The sequence below is a fragment of the Pituophis catenifer genome, unplaced genomic scaffold (assembly GCF_029215685.1).
Source record: "Pituophis catenifer annectens isolate HBS135680 unplaced genomic scaffold, rPitCat1.0.hap2 SCAF_8, whole genome shotgun sequence".
NCBI classification, from domain to species: Eukaryota; Metazoa; Chordata; class Lepidosauria; order Squamata; family Colubridae; genus Pituophis; species Pituophis catenifer.
The window spans coordinates 72,569,792-72,595,649 of NW_027256888.1; the positions used below are offsets into that span (position 1 = coordinate 72,569,792).

The 25,858-nt window shown below is 41.1% G+C and overlaps 1 protein-coding gene across 3 annotated transcripts; it reads left to right on the top strand.

Moving 5' to 3' along the window:
- Positions 1-201: 201 nt before the first annotated feature.
- HELQ (helicase, POLQ like) lies at positions 202-23,937 on the top strand. 3 transcript variants are annotated; one of them, XM_070948426.1, is made up of 18 exons: positions 360-597; positions 2,581-3,295; positions 4,643-4,821; positions 6,204-6,404; positions 6,517-6,589; positions 8,149-8,246; positions 9,702-9,800; positions 11,939-12,084; positions 13,131-13,370; positions 13,702-13,843; positions 15,208-15,312; positions 15,728-15,947; positions 16,721-16,878; positions 18,566-18,664; positions 19,945-20,118; positions 20,702-20,815; positions 22,118-22,252; positions 23,689-23,937. In XM_070948426.1, exons 1-18 carry the CDS (start codon positions 409-411, stop codon positions 23,764-23,766), a joined length of 3,165 nt encoding a protein of 1,054 aa, XP_070804527.1. In that variant the 5' UTR covers positions 360-408; the 3' UTR covers positions 23,767-23,937. The 3 variants fall into 3 exon arrangements, with proteins under 3 accessions (XP_070804528.1, XP_070804527.1, XP_070804529.1); XM_070948427.1 differs by lacking the exon at positions 2,581-3,295 and having other exon boundaries at positions 202-597; XM_070948428.1 differs by lacking the exons at positions 360-597; positions 4,643-4,821 and having other exon boundaries at positions 3,222-3,295.
- The last annotated feature ends 1,921 nt before the right edge of the window (positions 23,938-25,858 follow it).

A 25,858-nucleotide genomic window follows, 5' to 3' on the forward strand; every position in this document is an offset into this window, starting at 1 on the left:
CCTTTCAAGGACGTTTCCCTTCCGCTCAACCAATCCGGAGCCCTTTCGTCATAGAAGAACGTGATTCAACCCATTTTTTTTTTGTTCGAACCCAAGTCCCATCAGCCTTTGCTGCCCAATGCGAAGGATGCCGGGAGTTGTAGTTCACTCATCGGAAGCTTACTTTCAATAGGGCTTGAGTGCCTTTTCGGGGTTCCGCGTTAATGAAACCTTGCCCCCTTTTTTCTAGTAGATGGTACAGTCCTCGCTCAGAGGCGGACGGTTCCTTTTCCCGAAAAAGGGGGGGAAATAGAGAAAATGGAGTCGCTGCATCTCGTAAGAAGCGACCCAATTCTCCACCTGCCCGTCTGGTGCAGCACCGGCTGATCCGGGGGGGGTTGAGCCCAGCGAGGGCTATACCCCTTTTCCATGGAGGGCAGTGGGGCTGTCAGGAGAAGGACGCAGGAGCGAAGGAGGCGGCGGCGACAGAGACCGGGTCAAGGGGCGGACTCGCCCGGCATAAATTGCAGAGCCCGGTCCCGGTCGACTTCCCCGCCGGTCCGCAAGAAACTAAATTCGGACGAAGGCGAGGAAGAGCTGGAGGAGCCGAAGGCGGAGGTACGTACAGAGCAGATTTGAGGCTGGGTGGCTCCATTATAACAGAGTTGGAAAGGGACACTTAGAGGTCCTCTAGCCCAACCCAGATGGGGTAGGGTTTCCTGCTTGAGTTTCCTTGTCAAACCCTGCCCCATTTCAGACAAACCTTTGTCCAATCTCTTCTTTTTTTAAAATAATTTTTATTGAACTTTTGACTTTTAAAAACAAAATAAAGAAAAATACAACAAAAGCACATTAAAAGCACATAACAAACATAACATTACATCATATATTATTTTACAGCTTACTGTATCGACATGGATATATATTCTCTTATTTTTATTCAATTGTTCATCTATGTACTTTCTATTTACATTTGTATCATTGTCAGGTTAACACTGTTCAGTAATTTACACTTCCTAGTTTTAACCCGATTAATTTAACATTCCGAATTATTGTTTTGATTCCTTTTTTCTAACCATTGATATAATTTGTTCCACACTCCGACTCTTCCCTCTCCTTAATTTCCAACGTTTGTCTAATGTCTTTATTTATTTATTTAAATAAATTTTTATTTTAATACAAATGTTTCATCTTTCATTAAATATTATTGTTAATGTGTTAATTTTTGTTAATTTGTTAATTTGTTAATTTTTTTATTTTTTTATTTTTTTATTTTAAAAAGTTTTTTATTAGTAGTTCAAAATTAAAAATATTGGACATAGATATGACATCACTGGTCCCAAGCGTCTTCCAACACTTTAAACTAATACATAATATACTAATGATAATATGATAATATATTCCTTAAACCTTAATATGTTATTTAAACATAGTATAATAATAGTCATTTATACCTTATTCCTATACAATTATACATATCTATACCTACATATACCTATCTATACAATTCACATACATATTTATCCATAATAACGTATATAATTCTAATCTAACTACATTTTTTTATTTTATTATTATATCATCATCATCATCTGTCGTGCATTCAGCCAGAAGTTTAGCCTGGATTTGGAATGAGTGGCATTCTGAATAATGTTGTTGTTGTATGCTTGGAGTACAAGGAATTTACCTTTACAGAGGATAGGGGAAATTTAATGGGTGTATTATGTCCTCTTCAATCCCCTCCCCGATTATACGTAAGATCAGAATTTTGCTCCTGTCCAATTTGGAATTTTATTGAAGTAGGTCGCTCTTTCCAATATCCTTTCCCCCAATCTCCCCTTAGACACCATCACTGAGCATCAATGGCCTTCGAGTATGGCAAATCCATCTGGCACACCGGCTCCTCCCTGGCTCAAGTTTGCACGATTTGCTTGGTTGCATAATAACATTAATGATAATAATAATACTAATGGGTAACCGGAGCACCACTTGAACACCATAAGGTAAAGGTAAAGGTTCCCCTTGCACATATATGCTAGTGTTCCTGACTCTAGGGGGCGGTGCTCATCTCCATTTCAAAGCCAAAGAGCCAGCACTGTCCAGCCAGCACTGTCTCCGTGGTCATGTGGCCGGCATGACTCAACGCCAAAGGTGCACGGAACACTGTTACCTTCCCATAAAGGTGGTCCCTATTTTTCTACTTGCATTTTTTACGTGCTTTCAAACTGCTAGGTTGGCAGAAGCTGGGACAAGTAGCAGGAGCTCACCCTGTTATGTGGCACTAGGGATTCGAACTTCTGAACTGCTGACCTTTCAATCGACAAGCTCAGCATCTTAGCCACTGAGCCATAGGCATTGACAAATTTACCATCAGTCAATTACAGATGGCCGCTTTACTCAGGCCAGCTTACATCTCTTAACACCATAAAACATCACCTGCCTATCCCAGATCCTTGGGAAGGACTCCGAAGTTTATAAAAATGACAAAATCTATTTAATCCTCATAGTTGTATGTTTTGCCAAAAGAATGACTATTTTATCATCCAATATATAAATGCTTAGTATTTAGAAGTCTCATTCACCTTTTTTTTTTCCTTTCAGTATTTTGACAGCGATGATATGTTTGCAGACTATGACAGCTTTTCTGCCAACAACTCTTTCTTAACTGAAATAGATGATTTAGAGCAAAAGCACGTGCACTTTAGTACAAATAGTCCGAATTCTGACAGTTTAGATCGCAACATTGCTGTGCAGCCTGTAGGTGGAGTTACTCAGATGTCAAATGCCAGGAACCTGGCACAGGTATTTTCGGAGACAAACACTGCAATTAGCTCCAGAGACATACAGGAATATGATTCTTGGAAAAGGATGAAGGAACAGGATAATAGCTCAGAGCCTCAGGATAATGATTTAGAAAGCCTTCCGTCCTCCCAGCTTTTCTTTCGTCAACATTCAGAGGAATGTTCTCAGACAGCAACGGTCATAAAAGAAATACCCTGTCAGCTCGACTTCTCAGATCTGCCGTACCGCAGTGACACAGAGGCTAATGAACAAGACTGTAAGTCAGTGTTTGAACCAGGTAGGCGGAAGAGTCTCAAAGACCATCTCAAAAATGCCATGGCTGGGAATGCCAGATCCTCTGCTTCGTTGGTTTCTAAAAGCAAACAGCGGAAAGAAGCTATTGCAACTGAAGAAATGGCTGTTGCAGAGACAACTGACGACAGCTTGGCTTTCGTAGACATTGGCCCTTTCTACGGTTTACCCACCAAAGTCAAGGAGCTACTGCTACAGATCAGAGGAATTGAGAAGCTTTATGGTAATATCACCAATCTCTGTTTGCTATGACCTTTGCTATCATGATAAATTCCACTTCGGTGCAATCTTTACTTGTTCTGTTTCTGAAACCAATTATTATACATTATTTTACAACCATAACTGTGATTACAGTTACACAGGTTTGTCAATACAATGTCAGACATATTGAAACATAATATTGACATTAATTTCATAATCATCATCTTTTAACAACCCCATAATCCCATGCGGGGTGGAATCTGGGCAACTGAATGGAGCTAGCCAGATGCCCTTCTTGTCGCCAATGCAAAGTTTTGTTCAGCAGATTATATTCTCATTGCGGCCAGAGAGAGAAATAACTGCCTCTAAAAAGGTAAAGGTTCCCCTCACACATATGTGCTAGTTGTTCCCGACTCTAGGGGGCAGTGCTCATCTCCGTCTCAAAGCTGAAGAGCCAGCGCTGTCCGAAGACGTCTCCGTGGTCATGTGGCTGGCATGACTAAATGCCAAAGGCGCACAGAATGCTGTTACCTTCCCATCAAAGGTGGTCCCTATTTTTCTACTTGCATTTTTTATGTACTTTCGAACTACTAGGTTGGCAGAAGCTGGGACAAGGAACAGGAGCTCACCCCGTTATGCGGCACTAGGGATTTGAACTGCTGAACTGCCAACCTTTTGATTGACAAGCTCAGCGTCTTAGCCACTGAGCCACTGTGTCCCTCTACCTAGGATCTACCTAGGTAGATCCTACACTGCATCCCTCTATGTAGGATCACTGCCTCTACCTAGGATCAAACTCACAGCCTCCTGATTGTGAGGCAAGAGCTCACCTCTTGGCCACCGCACCACTCCCACATTAATTTCATAAGAGCCTTGATAGTACAGGGGTTTAGTGCACCCTGTTATTAACACAGCTGCCTGCAATTTCTGCTGGTTCAAATCTCTCCAAGGCTCAAGGTTGACTCAGCCTTCCATCCTTTGTAAGGTAGGTGAAATGAGGACCCAGTTTGTGGGGGCAATAAGCTGACTTTGTATAAAATATACAAAAGAATGAAGGCTATTGCTTAAAGCATTGTAAGCCGCCCTGAGTCTCCGGAGAAGGGCGGCATATAAATCAAATTAAAAAAAAAATAATAATAATACTGACAATTTCATATATCTACTATGGCAACGCTTCAGTAGCAAGTTCTTTTTAATTGTTTCCCAGGTACTTATAAAATAGTGCCATTTATAAGTGAGTTTTTGTTAAAGGTCCTGTAGTTTGCCAAGTTTTGATAGAATCCCCAAACAGATTAATTTTCATCGTGAATCACTTGTGAATGCTCACCCAGGAAAGGAAAACTATAAGAAATGCCTTTTAATTTTACAGACTGGCAGCATAACTGCTTAACGTTTGAATCGCTACAAAAGCGAAAGAACTTGATATATTCCTTGCCAACCAGTGGTGGAAAAACTCTTGTCGCCGAGATTCTAATTCTTCGAGAGTTACTCTGCAAACAAATGGATGTTTTGATGATCCTGCCTTATGTGGCTTTAGTCCAGGAGAAGGTGCGAAAACCAGCTTGATATTCATCCACCTCATGATATTTGATTAATTCCCATCCACAGGGAGGGCTCCAGTTGTGGCAGGATAAAATGCTGGGTTGGATTTGAACAGCTGAAATGTCAATTCTGTGGCACGGGTAGTCCTCGACTTACAGCTATTCATTTCGTGACCATTAGAACTTACAATGGCACTGTACAAATTGACTTAACAGCCATTTTTCACACTGCTGCAGCATCCCCATGATCACATGATCAAAATTCGGATGCTTGGCAACTGACTCATATTTGTGACGGTTAAAGTGTCCGGGAGGGATCACATGACCCCCCCCCCCCTTTGGCGACCTTCTGACCAGCAAAGTCAATGGGGAATCCAGATTCACTTAACAACCATGTTACTAACTTAACAACTGCAGTGATTTCACACTAACAGCTACGGCAAGAAAGGTCGTAAAATGAAACAAAATTCACTTAGTGACTGTCTGACTTAACAATGGAAACTTGGGGCTGAATTCTGGTCGTAAGTTGAGGACTACCTGTATTAGAGGTCGGGCGGTGGACAGCCTACATTTTATTTGCTGTTGTGAAATTGTACCATTGTAAAATTAGCCTCGGTGGCGGAGCGATTAAGAGTGCAGTACTCCAGGCTACTTCTGCTGACTACCGGCTGCCTGCAATTTGGCAGTTCAAATCCCATCAGGCTCAAGGTTGACTCAGCCTTCCATCCTTCCGAGGTCTGTAAAATGAGGACCCAAATTGTTGGGGGCAATAGGCTGACTTTAAACAGCTTAGAGGGCTGTAAAGCACTGTGAAGCAATTGTGGCCCTCCAGCAGAGCTGGCAGCAGATTCGGACAGTGAGGAGGTTGGGGAGGAACCTGGGCCAGTCCTGGAGTCTGGGGAAGGCTCTGACGAGGGCTCTGCATTGGAGGCAGAGATGGGGCCAGGGCCATATGACAGTTATCAGCTGCCTTCGGAGTGAGACATCAGTGAGACAGACAAACAACTGGAGCCTCTTCCCAGTGTGCGCATGCGCAGAGTTGCCAAATGAAGGGAACAGCTAAGGAACAAGGATCGACTTGGGAGTAAGGCCACAGGTGGACGATGAAGGGTCCCTCCCATAGGGAATAAAAGAGGAACGAAAGGGGAGGGGTGTTTGCAGGAGACAATTAGTTCATTCCTGCATTCTTGCCAAGTATTGTGGCGTCTGGTAATTGTGAACTATCTTGAAAGACTGGGGGAGAGGAAAGACTTTGCTGGAGAGGAATTCACTGTAAATTAAATAAAAGGGGTTTATCGGGACGAGGACTCGGCTTCTGGGGAAGCCTAGGTCCCAACAGCAGTATATAAATCTTAATTGCTATTGCTATTTTTTTCTTTCATATTCTAGGTTGGGAGTTTGTGTGGTTTTGGAATGGAACTCGGTTTCTTGGTGGAAGAATATGCAGGGAGTAAAGGAAGGATTCCTCCAATCAAGAGAAGGCAAAAGAAATCCGTGTACATTGCTACTATTGAAAAGGGACACAGCCTGGTGAATGCCTTGATAGAAGCAGGAAGAATCGACACCCTGGGTCTAGTAGTAGTTGACGAGGTTTGTTACTAAACAATGATAAAAAACGTTGTGTTTCCAACTTGTTTGTACTCCGTAAATTATTTTGCAGCCTTGTGACTTTTTTTAATATATTTTTTTTTCTCATTTAAAGTTGCATATGCTTGGAGAAGGTGGCCGTGGCGGGATACTAGAAATGACCCTTTCTAAGATTTTATATGCAAGCAGTAAGTTAACTCTGTATAATATCTGGAAAGACATCTTCTGAATTTCCTATACTGTTTACTCATAGGTTAGTTATGACTATTTCAGAAACCTACAAAAGAGACACGCACTTTTATTTACCTGAAAAGAAAACTCTTCCCCAAATATCCATCCATGGTTCCCCAAAAATAAGACCCAGTCTTATTTTATTTTGGCCTCTGAAATAAGTACTAGAGGATGTCTTATTTTTTCCATGTACAGGAGGCCCACTTCTTCTGCTTGCTCGTGGCAGAGCAGGAGACAGCATGGTGTGTCAGTGCTGCTGCTGTGAGGCAAGGGATAGGGGTAAACTGCCACTCTCCCTTACAATAATTTCAGGAAATTTAAGATAATCCTTTTAGGTTATCTGTTTTCCCCAAAATAAGACCTATCCCAAAAATAAGCCCTAGCATGTTTTTTACGCATGCACCTAATATAAGCCCTACCCCCCAAATAAGCCTTACTTAAATGCCTGCACACCCGCCCATTCTGTCTGGTTGCTCGCGGTGCCGACATGAAGTGGGGGGGGATGGAACTGCCCCATGCACCCCGCACCGGCTTACCTCAGGGCCCCCACAATAAGGCCATCCACGCTCCAACAACTGCCTTGTGGCCACGGCACTGGTGTGTCGTTCGTCTTCTACTCCATTGCGGCCACGAGCAGTAGAAGTGGGCCAGCAGCCACGCAGTGTTCTGCCGGACAAGGCTGCCAGAGCCGCTGCCCTGAGGCAGGTGTTGGGACGTGCATGGCCTGGCCACGCGGGCCCTGATGTAAGCCAGTGCAGGGTGCATGGGGCAGCTCTATCCCCCCTCACTTCATGTCGGCACTGCGAGCCACCAGACAGAATGGGCAGGCGGGCGGCTGCACAGGCTTTTAAGTAGGGCTTATTTGGGGAGGTAGGGCTTATATTAGATGCATGGGTAAAAAAAATGCTGGAGCTTATTTTTTTGGATAGGTCTTATTTTGGGGGAAACAGATAACATGAAAGGATTTCCGTATTTTTCAGACTATAAGACGTACTTTTTTAGTATAGTTGAAAAAAATTTATTTATTTATTTATTTATTTATTTATTTATTTATTTATTTATTTATTTATTTATTTATTGGTTCGATTTATATGCCGCCCTTCTTCGAAGACTCAGGGCAGCTTACAATGTGCTAAGCAATAGCCTTCATACTTTTGTATATACCTACTTAGTAGGGCTTTCGGCCCCCTCTCCCAAGCGGTGTTCTTTTTTATACAGAGTCAGCTTATTGCCCCCACAAACCGGGTCCTCATTTTACCTACCTCGAAAGGATGGAAGGCTGAGTCAACCTTGAGCCTGGTGAGATTTTAATTTGCAGTAATTGCAGGCAGCTGGTGTTACTTAACAGCACGTTAGTCTGCTGTGCCACCAAGGCTCTTAATCGTATTGATCTTGAGATGAAAGCATAATATTTTTATGTAAGACGTTTTGTTTGTAATAATAGATTCTTGCACATTTAAATTCTTAAGCATGCATGTTTAGGATTTAAGCCTGATTCTGTTTCATTCTTGCATAGAAACAGCTCAGATCATTGGAATGAGTGCAACCTTAAGAAATGTTGAAGACTTACAGCAGTTCCTGAAAGCAGAATTCTACACAAGTAATTTCAGACCTGTAGGTTATTGAATTTTTAAAAATGTATTGAACTTTCTCAGAAATAATTGTTACATAATAACAGGGAGTCATAAATTCTATAGAGAATTTGGTGTGTTCACCTTGCAAAAAATGGAGAAATTGATTTGAAAATGTAGGTTGGATCTGTTGTTAAGTCACTTTGATGTTTGCATTTATTTTATGAAAGACCTGAAAATATTTTTACTTTATTGTCACAACTGTTTGTAGAAGAAGAAACATAAAGGGTTTTTTTTTCTTAAAACAGTAGGGGAAATGCTCATCTTAATTTAATTTGTATTTTACTAGGAAATATCTAGTTTGCTATATTTAAAAAAGCCAACAAGAACTATGGATGTGCTTACTCGGGAGAAAAATCTAGGAACTATAGGTAGTCCTCGATTTACAACCATAATTGCCCCAGAATTAAAGTTGTAAATCATTGCAGTCATTAAATGGGTCACCATATGACTGGACCTTATTTTACATTTTTTTGCAATGGTCGCTAAGCAAATGCTACACTTGTTAAACGAGCGCCACAGTCGTTAAGCGAATAAAAAAAAACAATTGGTGTTTTTTGCCGGAAAATCAGAAATAAATGCCAGAAACAGGCAAAAAAATAGATTTGGTCACATGCTAAATGCCCAAATGCAGAGAGGAGTTCAGCCATTGTAACTTTGAAATCAAGTTGTAAGTACCTTTGTGGGGGTGGAGGGTGTCCATTGTAACTTCAAACAGTCACTAAGCATCCAGTCGTAAGTGGAGGACAATCTGTACAGGAGTTCAGTTGTTGGACTGAAATCAAAGGAGATTTAAATATAAGTCCTCAGTCCTGGAGGTCATTGGTGATTTGGACCAGTCACTGAATATTAAAACACCTCACAGGAATAAAAAAAAAGTCACGTCACATATATTCCTTGGGCTTGCATAGGAAAGGTGAGATGTAAATATGTTTATGTCGCTGTGATTGCAGTATGAAAAATTATTTTCTAACAGCTTTTTCCAATTACAGTTAGTCCTCGACTTACAACAGTTCATTTAGTGACCATTCAAAGTTACAATGCCACTGGGGAAAAACAGTGACACTTAGGACCGTTTTTCGCACTTAACGACCGTTGCAACCTCCCTATGGTCACATGATCAAAATTCAAACACTTGGCCACTATTGACGAAGGTTGCAGGGTCCCAAGGTCACGTGATCCCCTTTTTAGCGACCTTCCAACAAGCAAAATCAACTTTGGAAGCCAGATTCACTTAACAACGGGGTTACTAACTTATGAGCTGCAGCGATTCGCTTAACAACGGAGGCAAGACAGGTCATAAAATGGGGCAAAACTCACTTCACAAATGCCTCATTTAACAGCGAAAATTTTGGGCTCAGTTGTGGTTGCAAGTCAAGGATTTACCTGTACATTCGTGGTCTAATCCAAATATTCTATGTACTTTTCCATAATACAGGTTGAATTGAAAGAATATGTTAAAATAAAGGACAGCATCTACGAAACCGATAGCAAAGCGGAAAATGGCCTTAAGTTTTCACGGCTCCTTGATTTTAAGGTAATGCAGCTAAATGTGCAGATATTTCCTTTTCCGTTGGCAGCTTCATTTTCAACCACAGCTTTTTCCAAAGCTATTTTTCATGTCACTTGTTATTATTAAGCACCATAACAGTCTCTAAAACGGGGCCTCCCAAAGTATACAGCACACCTTCCTCGAGGAGGTGCAGACAGTGTCCAGGAGATACGTGAAGAATCTTTTAATGGTACTGTCAGAGTTCCAAGTAACACCCCCAACAAAATCAAACTCCGAGGCTTAAGTTTCCTCAAAGCTAATTTTTATTAGAGATGTCATATTGGCACATCCGAATCTGAGAGCTTCCAAGTTTTCTTCACCCAAAAGAAAGTTCAAGTCCTTGCCTTTCACCCACATGTCCATCACACGAACCAATCAGGTACCCTCCGGAACAGAAGATACCTCCCCATTCTTCTCAGCACAGCTGCAGGGCACAACGGCCTTGACTTTCTAGAAAGAATGTTATTTTGACTACATATCATCTTCACTCCATACAATCCCCCCTCCCATTTTCCCACAGTAGAATTTTTGGCAGGCCTGAAGGCTCAAAGGTCAAAAGATGGCTTCCAGGTCTGACAGGTACATAGTTAAAATAAATTTACTTTTCTCCAAATATTTCAAATGAGTAACATGGTGCTAGAAGAGGCACAAACTTTGGCCTTTTTTTTATTTTTTATGTCTTCTTTATTAAAATAAAGCTCTATTTTATTCATTGCTCATTTGTATTTGTGTTTTTAGGGGAACTGTGTTTATGAAGATGACACTAAAGCAGTATTTTCCAACCTTAGCAATTTTAAGATGTATGGACTTCAACTCCCAGAATACCGTATTTTTCGGACTATAAGACGCATCAGAGTATAAGATGCACCTTAGTTTTTGGGGAGGAAAATAAGAAAAAAGCTGATTGGCGGGTGGATCAGCCTCCCAGAATACCCCCAATCAGCTGTTCCCAGAGGTGAATTTTAGCAACAGGTTCGTTGGTTGTGAGCTCTGCGCCTTGCTTTTTCAGCCTCTGAAACCTGTTTCAGAGGCTTTTTTTTCTGAAGCTTCATTTCAGAGGCTTTTTTTCTGAAGCTCCATTTGAGAGGCTTTTTTTTCTGAAGCTTCATTTGAGAGGCTTTTTTTTCTGAAGCTTCGTTTCAGAGGCTTTTTTTCTGAAGCTCCATTTGAGAGGCTGGGCGGGGCTACATTGGGAGTATAAGACACACCCAGATTTTCACCCTCTTTTTTGGGGGAAAAAGGTGCATTTTATACTCTGAAAAATACGGTACATTGCTGGCTGGGGTATTGTGGAAATTGAAGTCCACAGATCTTCCAATGGCTAAGATTGGGAAATGCTGCACTAAGGGAAAGTATGATGGCAAAAAGTTTAGGAACCTGTACTCTAAAATATCATAAATAAACAACATATACAGTTAGTCCTTGACTTACAACAGCTCATTTAGTGACTGTTTGAAGATACAACAGCACTGAAAAAAGTGACCGAAGACCAATTTTCACACTTATGACGGTTGCAGCATCCCCATGGGTCATGTGATTTATTTTCGGATGCTTGACAATTGACTCACATTTATGACAGTTGCACTGTCCCGGGGTCGCGTGATCCCTTTTTGCGACCTTCTGACAAGCAAAGTCAATCTGGGAAACCAGATTTGTGTTACTAATTTAAGAATTGCAGTGATTCACTTAATAAATGTGGTGGGGAAAGTTGTAAAATGGGGCAAAACTCATTTAACAAATTTCTCACTTAGCAACGTAAACTTCGTGCTCAATTGTGGTCATAAGTTGAGGACTACCTGTACTTAATATTCAAATTATTTGTTCGCTTTTTGTGCATGATTTAATTGTGGTTCTTTGCTGAACTTGATTCTACTGCCTCAAGTGGGAGATTTAACCCACTGAAGAATTAAATGCTTATCTTGTATTTCTTTTTTTAGAAATTATTTAGAAGATTAAGCACATCAAAAGCAAGTATTAAGAACTCAGTTATGAAGTAGGGATAGTTTTGTAATTTGCTTTCTTTATATCCCGTTAGAGATACTGAAGCTTAGAATGAATACTTTGACAAATTGAGTTTACAACAATTTGCTTCCATGTAGAAATAACTCTGCTTAATATTTTAGTATTCTAGTGAACTGCAGAAGGTAGATCCTGATCATCTTATTGCATTGGTCACGGAGGTTATTCCCAAGTACTCCTGCCTTGTCTTCTGCCCTACTAAAAAGAACTGTGAAAATGTAGCAAGCATGATATGCAAACACATAAACAGGTACGTCTCTTACATGCACTTTAGTTGCTAAATCAGTGTTTCTCAACCCTGGACAGTTTTAAGTTGAGTAAACCCCAGAATTTGCCAAAAAAAAAAACCCTTCAAAAATCAAGATCACATAACCACAGAATGCAGCCGTAAAAGTGAAAAATCAGTCATGTGAATCCAGGGGACATGCCACCACAGTACCTTCAAAATCAGGTTGTAAGTAAGTTTTGGGGAGGTCTGTTATAACTTTGGTCGCTGAGCGAGCAGTTGTTGTGGCTCCATTACCTGAGCCTGTGTCATCGGCAGGAGAGGACTCCGAGAGTGAAGGAGAGGAGTTGGCAAGGCCTCCCTCTCCAGGACCCTCCTCTCTGGCAATGCCTTCGGTGTCCTCCGAAGGGCAAGAGATAGGGCCGGGGCCAAGCATGTCCACGCAGCCACAGATGGACAGTGATGAGGGTAATAAGTCTTGGCTGGATCCATGCCAGCGTCGCAGAGATAAGTGCGCGCAACAGAAGAAAGGGCGTGCCCGAGATTAGGCTGAGTCACTGGACCACACCCCACAGGATATAAAAGGGAGCGTGGTGGCCAGTCAAACCTTGTGACGAACAAAGCTGAAAGCTTCCACGCCATTCTGCATTGCCGGACTTTTGCTTTAAGACTTTGCTGGAAGTATCTCTGGACTTGATTTAATTCCGTAATTATTGAACTGCTTTCCTTTGATGTATTAGAAGTGGGGAGAAGTTATCTCTCCTCTTTGTAAATAATAAACTTTTGGCAGGCAGCCACTAGGTTGTTGCTAAATTCCGTTATCATAAGGAAAAGGATTTTGTCGGCTGGTTTGGTCTTTAACTCCTGAACGTCTGTTGGTGTGTGTGCGTAGGGTTGGGGACAGAACAGCAGTCATAAGTCAAAGACTACCTGTACATTTGAACTTTTGGTGCATGTTGTAATTGATCGTTCCTTGTTCATCCTAGATGAAAAGAATAGTTATGTTTGCCACAAAAAAATCCCAAGAAGAAGTATACCCCTTTGTCTAATACTACCTTTTCTTTCCTTAGAGACCTTAAAAAGGTCAAGGAGAAAGAAAAATACAATCTTCTAAAAGAGTTAAGAAACATCTGCAGTGGGAAACTTTGCCCGGTTTTGAAGCGGACGATTCCGTTTGGAATTGCTTACCACCACAGCGGTCTCACCAGCGATGAGCGGAAATGTATAGAAGCGGCTTATTCCTCAGGCCTCCTCTGTCTGCTAACCTGCACATCTACGCTTGCTGCAGGAGTGAACCTGCCCGCTCGAAGGTTGTAGTACTGGCTTTTCTTTTCAGTGTTCATTGCGTGAAATGTGGTAAAAATTCTAACGTTTCTTCCACTGAATCCACAAAAAAGCGATCTCTTGGCGTGACCCAAGAGCTGAGCGATGCTCCTTAAGTAGCCAAATCGGCTTTTTCAAACAGAAGCTATGGAAATTCTAATGATTCGTCTGTTGTTGAAGAACGTTCAGTAAAATCTTTTTTTTTTTTTTGCATTAATTGCCTTAAAAGTATTTTCAAGCACTTTTGCTTAATGACAAAAGAAAAAAAAATGGACATAAGTGAGAAGTAATGAAAGTACGTGTTCATGGATTCCACAGGGTTATTTTAAGAGCACCGTATGTTGCTACAGACTTCTTGAAGAAGAACCAGTATAAACAGATGATTGGTCGAGCTGGTCGTGCTGGCATTGACAAGGCTGGTGAAAGCATTCTGATTGTGCAAGAGAAAGACAAAGAACTGGTAACTTAAGTCATCAGGATCAATTGATTAAATAGTAGTGGGAGGAGTTCTATATAAGGCCTTAGTCTGAAATAATTTATTTCTTCTTTTACCAAGTACATTTAAAGATAGATCCACTTTAGAAGACGGGTGTCAAACTCGATTGCGTCACGTGACGTATTGCGATGTATCGCGACATTTTTGCCTTTGCGGAGCTAAGGTGAATATGGCCTGTGCGTGACACATCCAGTCCGTGGGCTGCCGGTTTGACACCCCTGCTTTAGAAGGACAAATACCCTGTTTTCCTGAAAATAAGCCCTCCCTGAAAATATTTAACTGCATGTGTAGCCGGTCCCCGCCATTTCCTTTGGTTAGGGTTAAGGAGACAGAGCTGGAAATCAGGTAAGATGGCTAGAGGAGCCCCATCTTGCTCCACGCACCCCAAAATAATAAGACCTCCTCAAAAATAAGGCCAAGTGCTTATTTTGGGGTTCAAAAAAATATAAGACAGGGCCTTATTTTCGGGAAAACATGGTAAGTTCCTCATAATTATGTCACTGCCAAGTAATATCATAATCTAAGTTTATAAATGTTTGTTTCTTTGCTTTAGTAGAAAGGGTGCCCTCTTTTCATCAATTTAGGACAGGATCATGGCATTCAAGGACAATTGTAGTTATTCATTAATTAAAACAATTAAGTAATCCCGTGCAGGGATGCTATTTAGCAGGTTCTAACAGATTCTGGAGAACGGGTAGCAGAAATTTGGAGGAGTTCGGAGAACCGGCAAATACCATCTCTGGCTGGCCTTGCCCCCATCTATTCTCTGCCTCCCGAGTCCCAGCTGATTGGGAGGAAATGGGGATTTTGCTGTAACCTTCCCCCGGGAGTGGGGAGGGAATGGAGATTTTGCTATATCCTTCCCCCAGGAGTGGGGAGGGAATGGCGATTTTGCAGTATCCTTCCCCTGCCACGCCCACCAAGCCACGCCCACAGAACCCGTAGGGAAAAATTTTGAATTTCACCCCTGGTCCTGCATCACAAAAACTTAAAAGCAGGTCTTTTTTCTATTCTCCTGCATCTTCTTAAACAGGCTGATATTACAATGCAGTCATTATAAAGCCAGTGTTAATGCATAGTTATATATCTTGAGAAAAGATACTGCAAAAACATAGGGCTACCTTTGAGAAGATAATGTTCCTAATGATAAATGACTTGGATTGGTGAGACAATACAAAGCAAGGCTTTAATTGCGAGAGATAATTGAAATAATGCTCAGAATATAATGGAGCAGGCATTTCATAAGGTTATAAACACATGTCAGAATCATAACTTTTTTTCCCACAGTTACTATGTTTTATTAATACATGCTATAAATTTGTTTTTAGGTTCAAAATTTAATAACCAGTCCGTTAGAAAGCTGTTACAGCACTCTTCTGCTTGATTCCAACAAGGGCATCCGAAGTTTACTCTTATCGGTGGTTGGTTTAAAGGTTGGTAATTCTAAAATGTTAATTTTCAGCTACAATGCTTTAATGATAAATCAAAGAGAGCAGTTTCGTAAGTAAGAACTCCGAAATAATAGCAAAAACACACCACTTTACAGTCCTCTCTAAACGGTTTGCAGAGTCAGCCTATTGCCCCCAACAATCCAGCTCCTCATTTTACCGACCTCGGAAGGATGGAAGGCTGAGTCAACCTTGAGCCCTATCAAGATCGAACTCCAGGCTGTGGGCAGAATTTGTCTTGCAATAGTGCATTCTAACCACTGTGCCATCAAGGCTCCTTTTACTCTCTTAAGTAAAACAACTAATGATAAAATTACCTTCTGTCATGGCTATAAATTGTTTTTCTCTCAAACTAAGCCTTTAGTTAGTTTAATATTTGACTCTTGGTATTCTGTTACAGATAGCAAACAATCCTGAGGAAATTTACCAGTTCATGTGTGCCACCTTACTTAGTATACAGCCACAGCTCCTGCCCAACAAGAGCCTGCGGGATGTAACAATGGAAGCGTTACAATGGCTGAAAGAAAACGGGCTGCTAAAAGAGAGAGAAAATTCTGACGGCGAAAAGAACTGTCAGAATAATCTAGGGATCACTCAGTTGGGCCGAGCTACCTACAAAGGTAAAAGGTGTTTACGTTACTGGTTAAAATGAAGTTAAGCAGAATCGGCCTTACCAATAAGCAGAATGAAGTGGTCACTTCCAGAAGTATCCACGGGAAGATCACGGGGCAGAGGGAGGAAATGATAAAAGTGACAGGGCAGTGCAAGCTCCACCCCTTTTGAGCATGCATAAGAAAGTGTCCTGCCCCCATCGGAGACTGAATCCGCGGAGGACGATGAGCCGGAGCTGGGGCCGACGGAGATCGAGGGGGGGGGCGGCCTCGTTTGCTTCGGAGGAATGCAGGACGAAGCACACCTGGGGACTGAGATTTAAGGAGACGCTGTGGGGAGCGGCGTTTGTCGGGAACAAATGCTGAATTTGTGGAGTTTTGTGTGTCGTTGCCAACGTCTGGCGTTTGCAGGACTGTTTGCCTTCTTCCTTGCTTCGTGGATTCATTTCCTTGTTCCTTTGCCTCGCTGGACTTCTTGCTTTGAAGCCGTTGTGCTAACAGCATTTTGCTCACAGCCAGGGGCTCCTCTGTATGTGTGTGAGCGTGCTTTGCTCTGGAACTTGCATAACGTGGGAGCGTTTGGGGGAAAGTTGGAGCATTAAAGGGGAGTTTGAACTCTCAGCTGGCTGTGTGGCCTTCATGCCTTGTCTCGGGTCATCACAGAAAGGATAGAGCTTACAGCATGGCCCTGCTTTCGTTGTTTTAGGGTCAGATCCTGTGGATGCCTCTACTCGCTTCCGAATGCAGATTGCATGTAATCCTTAATTTTAATCCTATCTTAGGTTCAGTGGAATTGGCACACTGTGACACCCTCTACGCAGACTTGAAGAAAGGACTTGAGGGACTAATTCTCGAAAGCTACCTTCATTTGATCTACCTGATAACACCCTATGATATGATTCCCCAGTGTAGCCCAAATTGGATGGTCTATTTTAAACAGGTAAGATGCTCCCCCAAAAAAGGCAGCAATGGGTATTTTCTCCCTAAGCCTAGAATAATAGAAAGGAGTATTCCTAATAACACCAGGACAATTAAAACCCTGTGTTCTGTGGTACTAAATTTCATTGGGATGAGATTTTTGCTTGTTTTATTTTTTACAGCCTCTCTGTCTATACAAAAATTGTGTGTTTGGTCTCCTTGGCACTCTCATTACAGTATAAATAAAATTGATTGATTTATACATACACTACCGACAAAAGGCTAAATGAAGAAATTAAAATCATACAGATACGGGATTCAGATCTTTTGAAAGTTCATTTGCTGTTGGGAGATATTTTTTACCTTATGAGTTAAAAATTAAGGGCTTTTATGAAGAGATTCAGATTTTACCAAATATATCGTAAGTGTTTTTATTTAAGGGAAAAACATATGTGAAGTACTAACTGTATTTAATATGTATTCATTTATTTCATACATGTATATACCAGTTCCATACAATCGTATTTCAAAGCAGTGTGCAAGTTTTAAAAAATGAGATACAGTGATTAAAATGACAAAATACTGCCGTCAAACCCAAGTTCATTGAAACAATCAGGTTAACCTAAGGTAGGGATCTGCAACTTCAACTCCCAGAGTTCTAAGTCCACAAGTCTTAAAAGTTGCCACGGTTGCAGACCCCTGACCTAAGGGGAGCAAAAACGGAGATCATTTATTCAAGGACAGCACAAAATGGCCCAGGGGGAAGATGTAGGTCTTTGCCATGCACCTGCCTGGAGAAGGAGGATAGGCAATTTGGGGTGTCACTGCCATCACAGAGAAAGCTTACTTAACAGGATTGTCACTTGCCCAGCTTTTACAAGTGTCCACTTTCAGTAGCTTCCCCTATTGTGTATGGAAATCCCTCTTAGCAGAAATTCAGTCTATTTCACCCCACTTGAGCTTCAGGAAAATGATAAAGACTTTTTGTTCCATCTCGCTTAGGAGGTGGGTGTATTACAGCTGAAGGTGAAGTTTTTGCTGGTGCAGGTTTCTAACTTCTGGTTTCTTATCTTTTTTTTTTATTTTGTAATTTTTTAATACATTTCTGGGTATTATGTAATGTTGACATTGTGAGCCACCCATATCCTTCCCACCAGGATGCCGATATCTTTGCATTCACCCCTCCTTGAAGCTGAATAAATACAACAGCTCGGTTTTAATATTTCTCATGTAGAATAGGATAGATCAGTGTTGGCAAACCTTTTCGGCACTGAGAGCCGCCAGAAAGCGGAAGAGCAGCTGCCTGGTGCGCATGCACACACTCTGGGAAGATAATCTTCTAGTTTCAGGTACGCGCATGCACACTGGCACTTAATCCTCCTGTTTCTGGCACACATGCGCTGGCAAAGATCTGACCAGTGGGATGTGCATGCCAGAAACCGGAAGATCATCTTCCCTGCGTGCACATGTGCACCGGGCGGCTGCTCTTCCAATTTCTGGCGCTCCCATGCGCGCGAAGACCAGCTAGCCGGCACATCGGAACCCAGAAGGGCAACGGGCAAAGGCTCCCGTGCCTGGAGAGATGGCTCTGCGTGCCACTTCTGGTACGCGTGCCATAGGCCCACCTTCATAGGGATAGATTGGGTCCAATCATTGCTATTTGCTTAACCTTGAAGCTGAGCTGATTATAATTTGTTTGTTTGTTTTAGTTCAATCAACTAAGTCCAATAGAACAACAAGTAACCAGCACTGTTGGAGTGCCAGAGAGCTTTATTACCAAGAAGGCATCTGGACAAGCCATCAAGAATGTAAGAGAAAGATTCGTTTAATTAAACAGTGTATCTGAATGACCGCCACAAAAATACACTTTATTTCTCTTTCTTCTCTTCCCCACTTTCTCTTTCCATTTAAGCTCCTTGTTAAATTTAGCAACAGCTAAATAAGAGGATTTTAAAAATATTGCGAGGATTGCTGAAATTCTGGAGAATCCTATGTTGAAATCTCCTTGCTGATGTATCATAAAACACATCGAGTGACACTCCTTGAGGGATTGTCGTTATTGCTCTAGCTACAGTTGGTAGAGTCTGTGGGAGAGAGAAAACCCAGATATGTTGCCTTTATTTCTTTGCCATGGTGGCGCAGTGGTTAGAATGCAGTACTGCAGCTAATTCTGCTGACTGCAGGCTGCCAGTAGTTTGGCAGTTTGATCCTGACCGGCTCCAGGTTGACTCAGCCTTCCATCCTTCCGAAGTCGGTAATATGAGGACCCAGATTGTTGGGAGGCAATATTCTGATTCTGTAAACCGCTTAAAGAGGGCTGTAAAGCACTGTAAAGCGGTATATAAGTCTCGTAATGCTATTGAAGTAAAGGTGAAATTCAATTGTAATCTTACGTATGCATGATCTAATGATCAAAATTTGGAGGCATGATCTAAGAATATTATAAATACAACAGAATTAAACCAATTGTATATATTGAATGAATTAGCAGGAAAATGTTTTTAACTGTAATCTCAGAATCAGCAGAAAAATTCTACAGTTACATTTCCCTTATTTATATTGCAATTTCTATTTTGGAAATGAGTGTAACTATGTTCCTTAGAGGACACGGTGGCTAAGATGCTGAGCTTGTCGATCGAAAGGTCAGCAGTTCAGCAGTTTGAATCCCTCGTGCCATGTAATGGGGTGAGCTCCCGTTACTTGTCCCAGCTTCTGCCAACCTAGCAGTTTGAAAACTTGTAAAAAAATGCAAGTAGAAAAATAGGGACCACCTTTGGTGGGAAGGTAACAGCGCTCCATGCACCTTTGATGTTAAGTCATGCCGGCCACATGACCACGGAGACATCTTCAGACAGCGCTGGCTCTTCGGCTTTGAAATGGAGATGAGCATCGCCTCCTAGAGTTGGGAACGACTAGCACATATGTGCGACAGGAACCTTTACCTTTATGTCCCTTAGATATACACTTCATTGTTTCTACATTGTGAAATATGCTGTCATTATTTAAGGAACTTAAAGAGAAGCTTGCAAAAGATATTTTTTTTATGTTGTTTTCAGTTTCTTTATGAACTTGGTATCTATCTTCTTAGGAACTGGATAGTAATACTGTTAATAGACTTTACCTGTCCCTCATCCTTCATACCTTGTTAAGAGAGACCAACATATGGGACGTGTCAGAAAAATTTAATATACCGCGAGGATTTGTTCAATCTCTTCTCAATTCAGCGGCTTCATTCTCCTCCTCCGTTTTGCATTTTTGTGAGGTAACGTACAACAGCTAAATAATTCACTGCAAGGCAAAAATATAATTCCTTTTCTTTGGGGGAAAATGTTATTTCTTTGGTAATCATCTTATACAATTTCTCTTCTTAAATTTAGAACCAATTATCAGTGCATTACTTTGCTCCCCTGTTAAACAGTTTTCAAATTGAAAATAAGACTCAGGCTTCTTGAAATTTTGTGTATCTCATTTTGAAACCAATCTCTTGATTGATTGATTGATTGATTGATATTTATATGGTCACCCACTCACTCTCAATGACTCTAGGTGGCTTGCAAAACTCAAATTTCCCTTTCGCAAATACACTAATGTATTGACATTCTCCACATTGGTTTTTCTTTCGTTATCACAACATGAAAGATGTTATGTTATCACATAGTAATATGTAATATTACACATTGTAATATGCCCCAAATATGTAGGGCCCGATTTAATCCTTTTATCCATTGGAAACATTTAGATTCGACTAATGGATCCCAGTAAGAGAAGAAACTGAGCAGGGTTTAATTGATAATTTTCTAAATAAAAGGACCAACAGAGATGTTGCTAAATGTATTTTCTTACAGGAGCTGGATGAGTTTTGGGTTTATAAAGCCCTCCTGCCAGAACTTACCAAGAGACTAAGCTATTGTGTCAAAGCAGAACTTATTCCTCTTATGGAGGTGGCGGGAGTTTTGGAGGTTAGTAAAGTCTAGTTTGACAGTTTATATATGAATTATTTTTACAAATAGGTTAACCGTGAGGGTTTTCAGAAATTGAAGCAGAATGTAAGGATGACTTCTAAAATTTCTTCTGGTTGGTCACTACAGGTAGTCCTCGACTTTCAACAGTTCATCTAGTGCAGGGGTGTCAAACTCAGGGCCCACGGGCCAGATCCAACCCATGGGGTGTTTAGATCTGGCCCACGGGGCCACCTGGAAACAGCGAAGGACCGGCCCACGGTGTCTCTGTCAGAGAAAATGGACCTCGGGAGGGTCACACGCGGCTCTCCCAAGCTCCATTTTTGCTGGCAGAGGGCTGCAAGAGGCCGTCGCAACCAAAAATGGATGTCAAACTGACCATGCCCCTCCTGGCCACACACACCCTAGCCCGCCCGTGCCCCCCCTGAGGTCAAACACAACCCTAATGTGGCGCTCAATGAAATTGAGTTTGACACCCCTGATCTAGTGACTGAACAGCACTGAAAAAATGTCACTTATGATCATTTTTCACACTTATGACCGTTGCAGCATTCCCATGGTCACATGATCATAATTCAGACGTTTGGCAACTGTCTCATATTTATGACAGTTGCAGTGTCCCGGGATCATTGCAACCTCCTGACAAGGCAAAGTCAATGGGGAAGCCAGATTCACTTAACAACTTGCAGTGATTCACTGAACAACTGTGGCAAGAAAGGTTGTAAAATGAAGCAAAGCTCACTTAATGAGTGTCTCACTTAGCGACAGAAATTTTGGGCTCAATTGCAGACATAAGTCGAGGACCACGTGTGCTTCCTGAAACTTTTCAGTTGCAGAGAGGAATTTAATTTAATTTAATTTAATTTAATTTAATTTAATTTAATTTAATTTAATTTAATTTATCTCATTTCTATGCCGCCCAACTCCCGAGGGACTCTGGGCGGCTTACAGCAAAAATAATGCAAACATAGAAAAATTGTTAAAAAACATTGTAATGGCACATTGACAGGTGTCTTCAATGTAAAGCTCACACCTGAATTCAGAAGTACCTTGCTTGGGTGCTTTTCCTTCAACTTTTGCCTCCTTAGCTATTGGAGATCAAGTTCTGCTTTACAGAACTGGGTGAAGATAGATACTAGGAGCTATTTATTTTTCAGCAGAGAGACATTGTGGGTCTGTTGTGGTGGGGGAATTCTGAGAATTGGGAGTCCACAGGTCTTAAAGGTTGGACACCCCTGATGTGTAATGTCTTGAACCATTCTTTAGCTCTCTCCTTTAATTAGCTTCTCCACTGCTTCACAGGCTCGAGCTAAGCAACTCTACAATTTAGGCTATAAAACTTTAGCTCACTTGGCCAATGCAGATCCAGAACTTCTAGTCAAGAGTGTTGTACACATGTCCAGAACTCAGGCCAGGAAAATAGTTTCATCTGCAAAGGTAAGTAAATCAGTAGTGAGACACTCTGAACCAACTTCTATTTTAAGTGGGAAGAGGTCTTACATAGTCCTCAGTAGAAATCAGGATGAAAATAATCTCCATCTTTGGCAAGTAACCATCCTGTCACTGTTTAAATAGCTATTCTAAGTCTTATGGATGGGGGCAGTTGGGATGAAGTCCAGTGCTGTTTTTGAGAGAGAGAGATTGATATCTGTGATGAACTGTGTGGGTTGCTTAAAAAAAAGACAATCCTTCAGTACTAGGATCAGTAGTTGGGATCATATCTATCTATTGCTAGGATCTGCAGCACACTTGTGCTGATTGTCGACGAGGCATAAATACATGGTAGATTTTGCCTTTGTTGCAAGTTAAGCAAGTGCTTTGGTATTTTTTTTTTAACCTAAATGCTTTGATTGATCTGGGAGAAAATAAAATTGGAGGTCTCATAAGCATTAAGGTTCAGTCCAGTGGTGAAATGTAAAATTTGTTACTACCGGTTCTGTGGGCATGGCTTGGGGGGGGGGGTAATGTGATTGGGTGAGCGTGGCCAACTTTTTTTTTTTACACTTTTAAAAGTGGCAGAAGAGGTTGTAAAAAAATGCTTTTAAAAGCCTCTGATGATCAGGCAACTCAGATGGGATCGTCAGAGGCTTTTAAAAGCATTTTTTTCTACAACCTCTTCGGCCGAAGGGGTTGCAGAAAAAAAATGCTTTTAAAAGCCTCTGACGATCCCAGCTGAGCCGTGCGATCATCAGAGGCTTTTTTTTTTTTTTTTACTTTTAAAAGCATTTTTTCAGCCGAAGATGTTGTAGAAACAATGCTTTTAAAAGTAAAAGAAAAAGCCTCTGATGATCGCGTGGCTCAGCTGGGCATGGGGAGGAGGGATTTTTGCTACCGGTTCTCCGAACCATCTGCCGCCATCGCTACCAGATCGGGCGATCCGGTCCTAACTGGGAGCATTTCATCCCTGCTTCAGTCTAGTCTCTGCTCCAATGAGCCTTCTAAGAAATGAATGCTGTCCCAAAGGTGATTTGTCAGGAGGCAACTGAACTTTCTGGTTTTTTCTTTGAAGATGTTTCGCTTCTCACCCAAGAAGCTTTTTCAGCTCTGACTCGATGGTGGGGAATGGAAGGATTTACACAAAGAATGCAAACGACCAGCTGTCTGCAAGGAATATAAATCCTTCCATTCCCCACCATCCAGTCAGAGCTGAAGAAGCTTGTTGGATGAGAAGCGAAAGGTCTTCAAAGAAAAACCAGAAGGTCCAGTCTCCTCTCGAAAAAAGCACCTTTGGGACAACCATGACCTGGATGACTGAGAATCTCCACAGACAAATGAATGCTGTATAAACCACCTTGGGAGCTATGGGGTCTCAGATACACAGTAAATACACTACAGTACAAAGTTGTTTGACTTTTTTTTGTCTTTGAATGCAGATGCTCCTGGCTGAGAAGACTGAGGCTTTACAAGAAGAAGTTGAAGAATTACTACGGATACCCACGGATGTTCCATGAGGCTTTTTATTTTTCTGTAAATCCAAGAATCAATAGATTATCTCCTGCCTTGATCACTGCTTGTACTTACTGTATATATTAATGTAATAAAGTCTATACATCAGAAAATATTTTTTAAAAAAAATAATAATCATGTTTTGTTTTGTACATAATGAAATTACATTTTTTTTCAATCTGCATTGTATTTTATCTTTCAGAGATATTGCCATTAATGACAAGATTTTGCATTTCATTTCAGTGTCACTATTTATATTAGATTTCTTCATTACTCTTAAGATCATCTTGGAAAATTAAGTTTATTCTTTTATTTGAAATCTATTTTGGAGATTATGGAGAGGATTATAATGGCATAATTGACACGGTTTGTCTATATTTGCTCAATTATATATGAAATGTGTTTTCACATAGTTTAGTCTATCTGGTTAATTAGCTCCCTAGCTATGCTCACGCCATATATTAGTGCCACAAATTAGCCAACCATATTTTACCATGGAGTACCATACCAAATCATGTCTAATGGTTAATTCATAATAATAAATAATAATTTTATTTCTATACTGCCCTTCTCCCGAAGGACTCAGGGCGGTGTACAGCCTATTAAAAACACAAAACAACATCAGTTAAAATAGTTTAAAATTATTAAATAAATTCGGCTAAATTTTAAACCCCCAGAAATTTAAAACCCAATTTAAAATTGTTATGTTGATAACATGATTTGGTATACTGTGCCAAATAATTGGTTTTGAATATTTCGTTAACTATGATTGTTAAAAAAATAACCCACCCCAAACAAGACTGAAAAATATACATATAAGCAAAATGTATAGATATTTAAAAGGTAGCCATTATAAGCACAGGCAAAACCACACCCACAGCCACGGAAGCTCTAAATCACACATGAACTATAATTATTAATCACAATTGTTCAAGAAAAGCCACCCACGCAATGACTACCGGTAAATATGATGGCCTGGTTCACATACAAAGATATCTGACTTTGTTTTCTTAGGGAATTGTGCATTTGTACAAAATATATTTCAAAAAAAAAAGATCAAAATGAAAGCACTGGAAGATCGCTGGCTAAAAAGAAAGCCATTATTAACAAACAATATAAGTAGGTTTGAGTGGAGGGAATCTTTGAAGTATTTAAGGAGACAATTGTAAATGTTGGCAAGTTTGTGTAATAGCTGGACAAAGCTCAGGGGGAAAAATAAAGAAACAACTGGGATATAAACTTTGCAATATGATAGATGCAAATGCTAATAGGTAATACCTATTTCTTCTTATCCTGCCTGTGCTTGGGCCATCCAAAATGGACTTATGTGCACTTATACGAGGACAAAAAAAATACCCTCTCACTTCTCCCTAGCCTCGGATTCTGAAAATCATGTCTCCTTTCCATGATGCTCTTTTATTAGTCCAGCCCAAACTTTCCTTTTCCTGAAGCACCTATCTTGTAAATCTGTTTTAAACTGTAGTCCTGGTGGCTAAAGTGTTGGGTTTTCCTGCTCCTATCTCACTTCCCACTATTTGCAACCCCATCCTTCCTCGAGACTTTCAGAGAAAAACCCAGTGTTTATTTCAAGGATGTGGCGTGTGGGAGTTACTGAGAAATGCGTTAATGTTCTTGGAAATTCTGAAAGTTGTGCTTGAGTTGTGCTTGTGGCTGGGTGGCTGTGACATTTTCGTGTGTGGACTGGTGGTGAGATTCAAAATTTTTTACTATTGGTTCTGTGGGCGTGGTTTGATGGGCGTGACAAGGGAAGGATACTGTAAAATCTCCATTCCCTCCCCACTCGAAGGGAAGATTACTGCAAAATCCCCATTTCTTCCAGATCAGCTGGGACTCAGGAGGCAGAGAATCAATGGGGGCAGGGGCAATCAGAGGTGGTATTTACCGGTTCTCCGAACTATTCAAAATTTCCATTACCGGTTCTCCAGAACTGGTCAGAACCTGCTGAACTCTCACTCTGTCAAAGACCTTGGAGTACTCATTTCTAAAGATCTAAGTGCCACAGCCCACTGTAACAACATTGCCAAAAAGGCATTAAGAGCTGTTAACCTAATCTTGCATAGCTTCTTTGATAATGTA

Coding starts and splice junctions, on each gene's coding strand:
- HELQ (XM_070948426.1), top strand. CDS start 409: ATGGAGGGCAGTGGGGCTGTCAGGAGAAGGACGCAGGAGCGAAGGAGG. Junction 6,590..8,148: donor TAAGATTTTATATGCAAGCA/GTAAGTTAACTC, acceptor ATTCTTGCATAG/AAACAGCTCAGATCATTGGA. Junction 9,801..11,938: donor CACGGCTCCTTGATTTTAAG/GTAATGCAGCTA, acceptor TTAATATTTTAG/TATTCTAGTGAACTGCAGAA.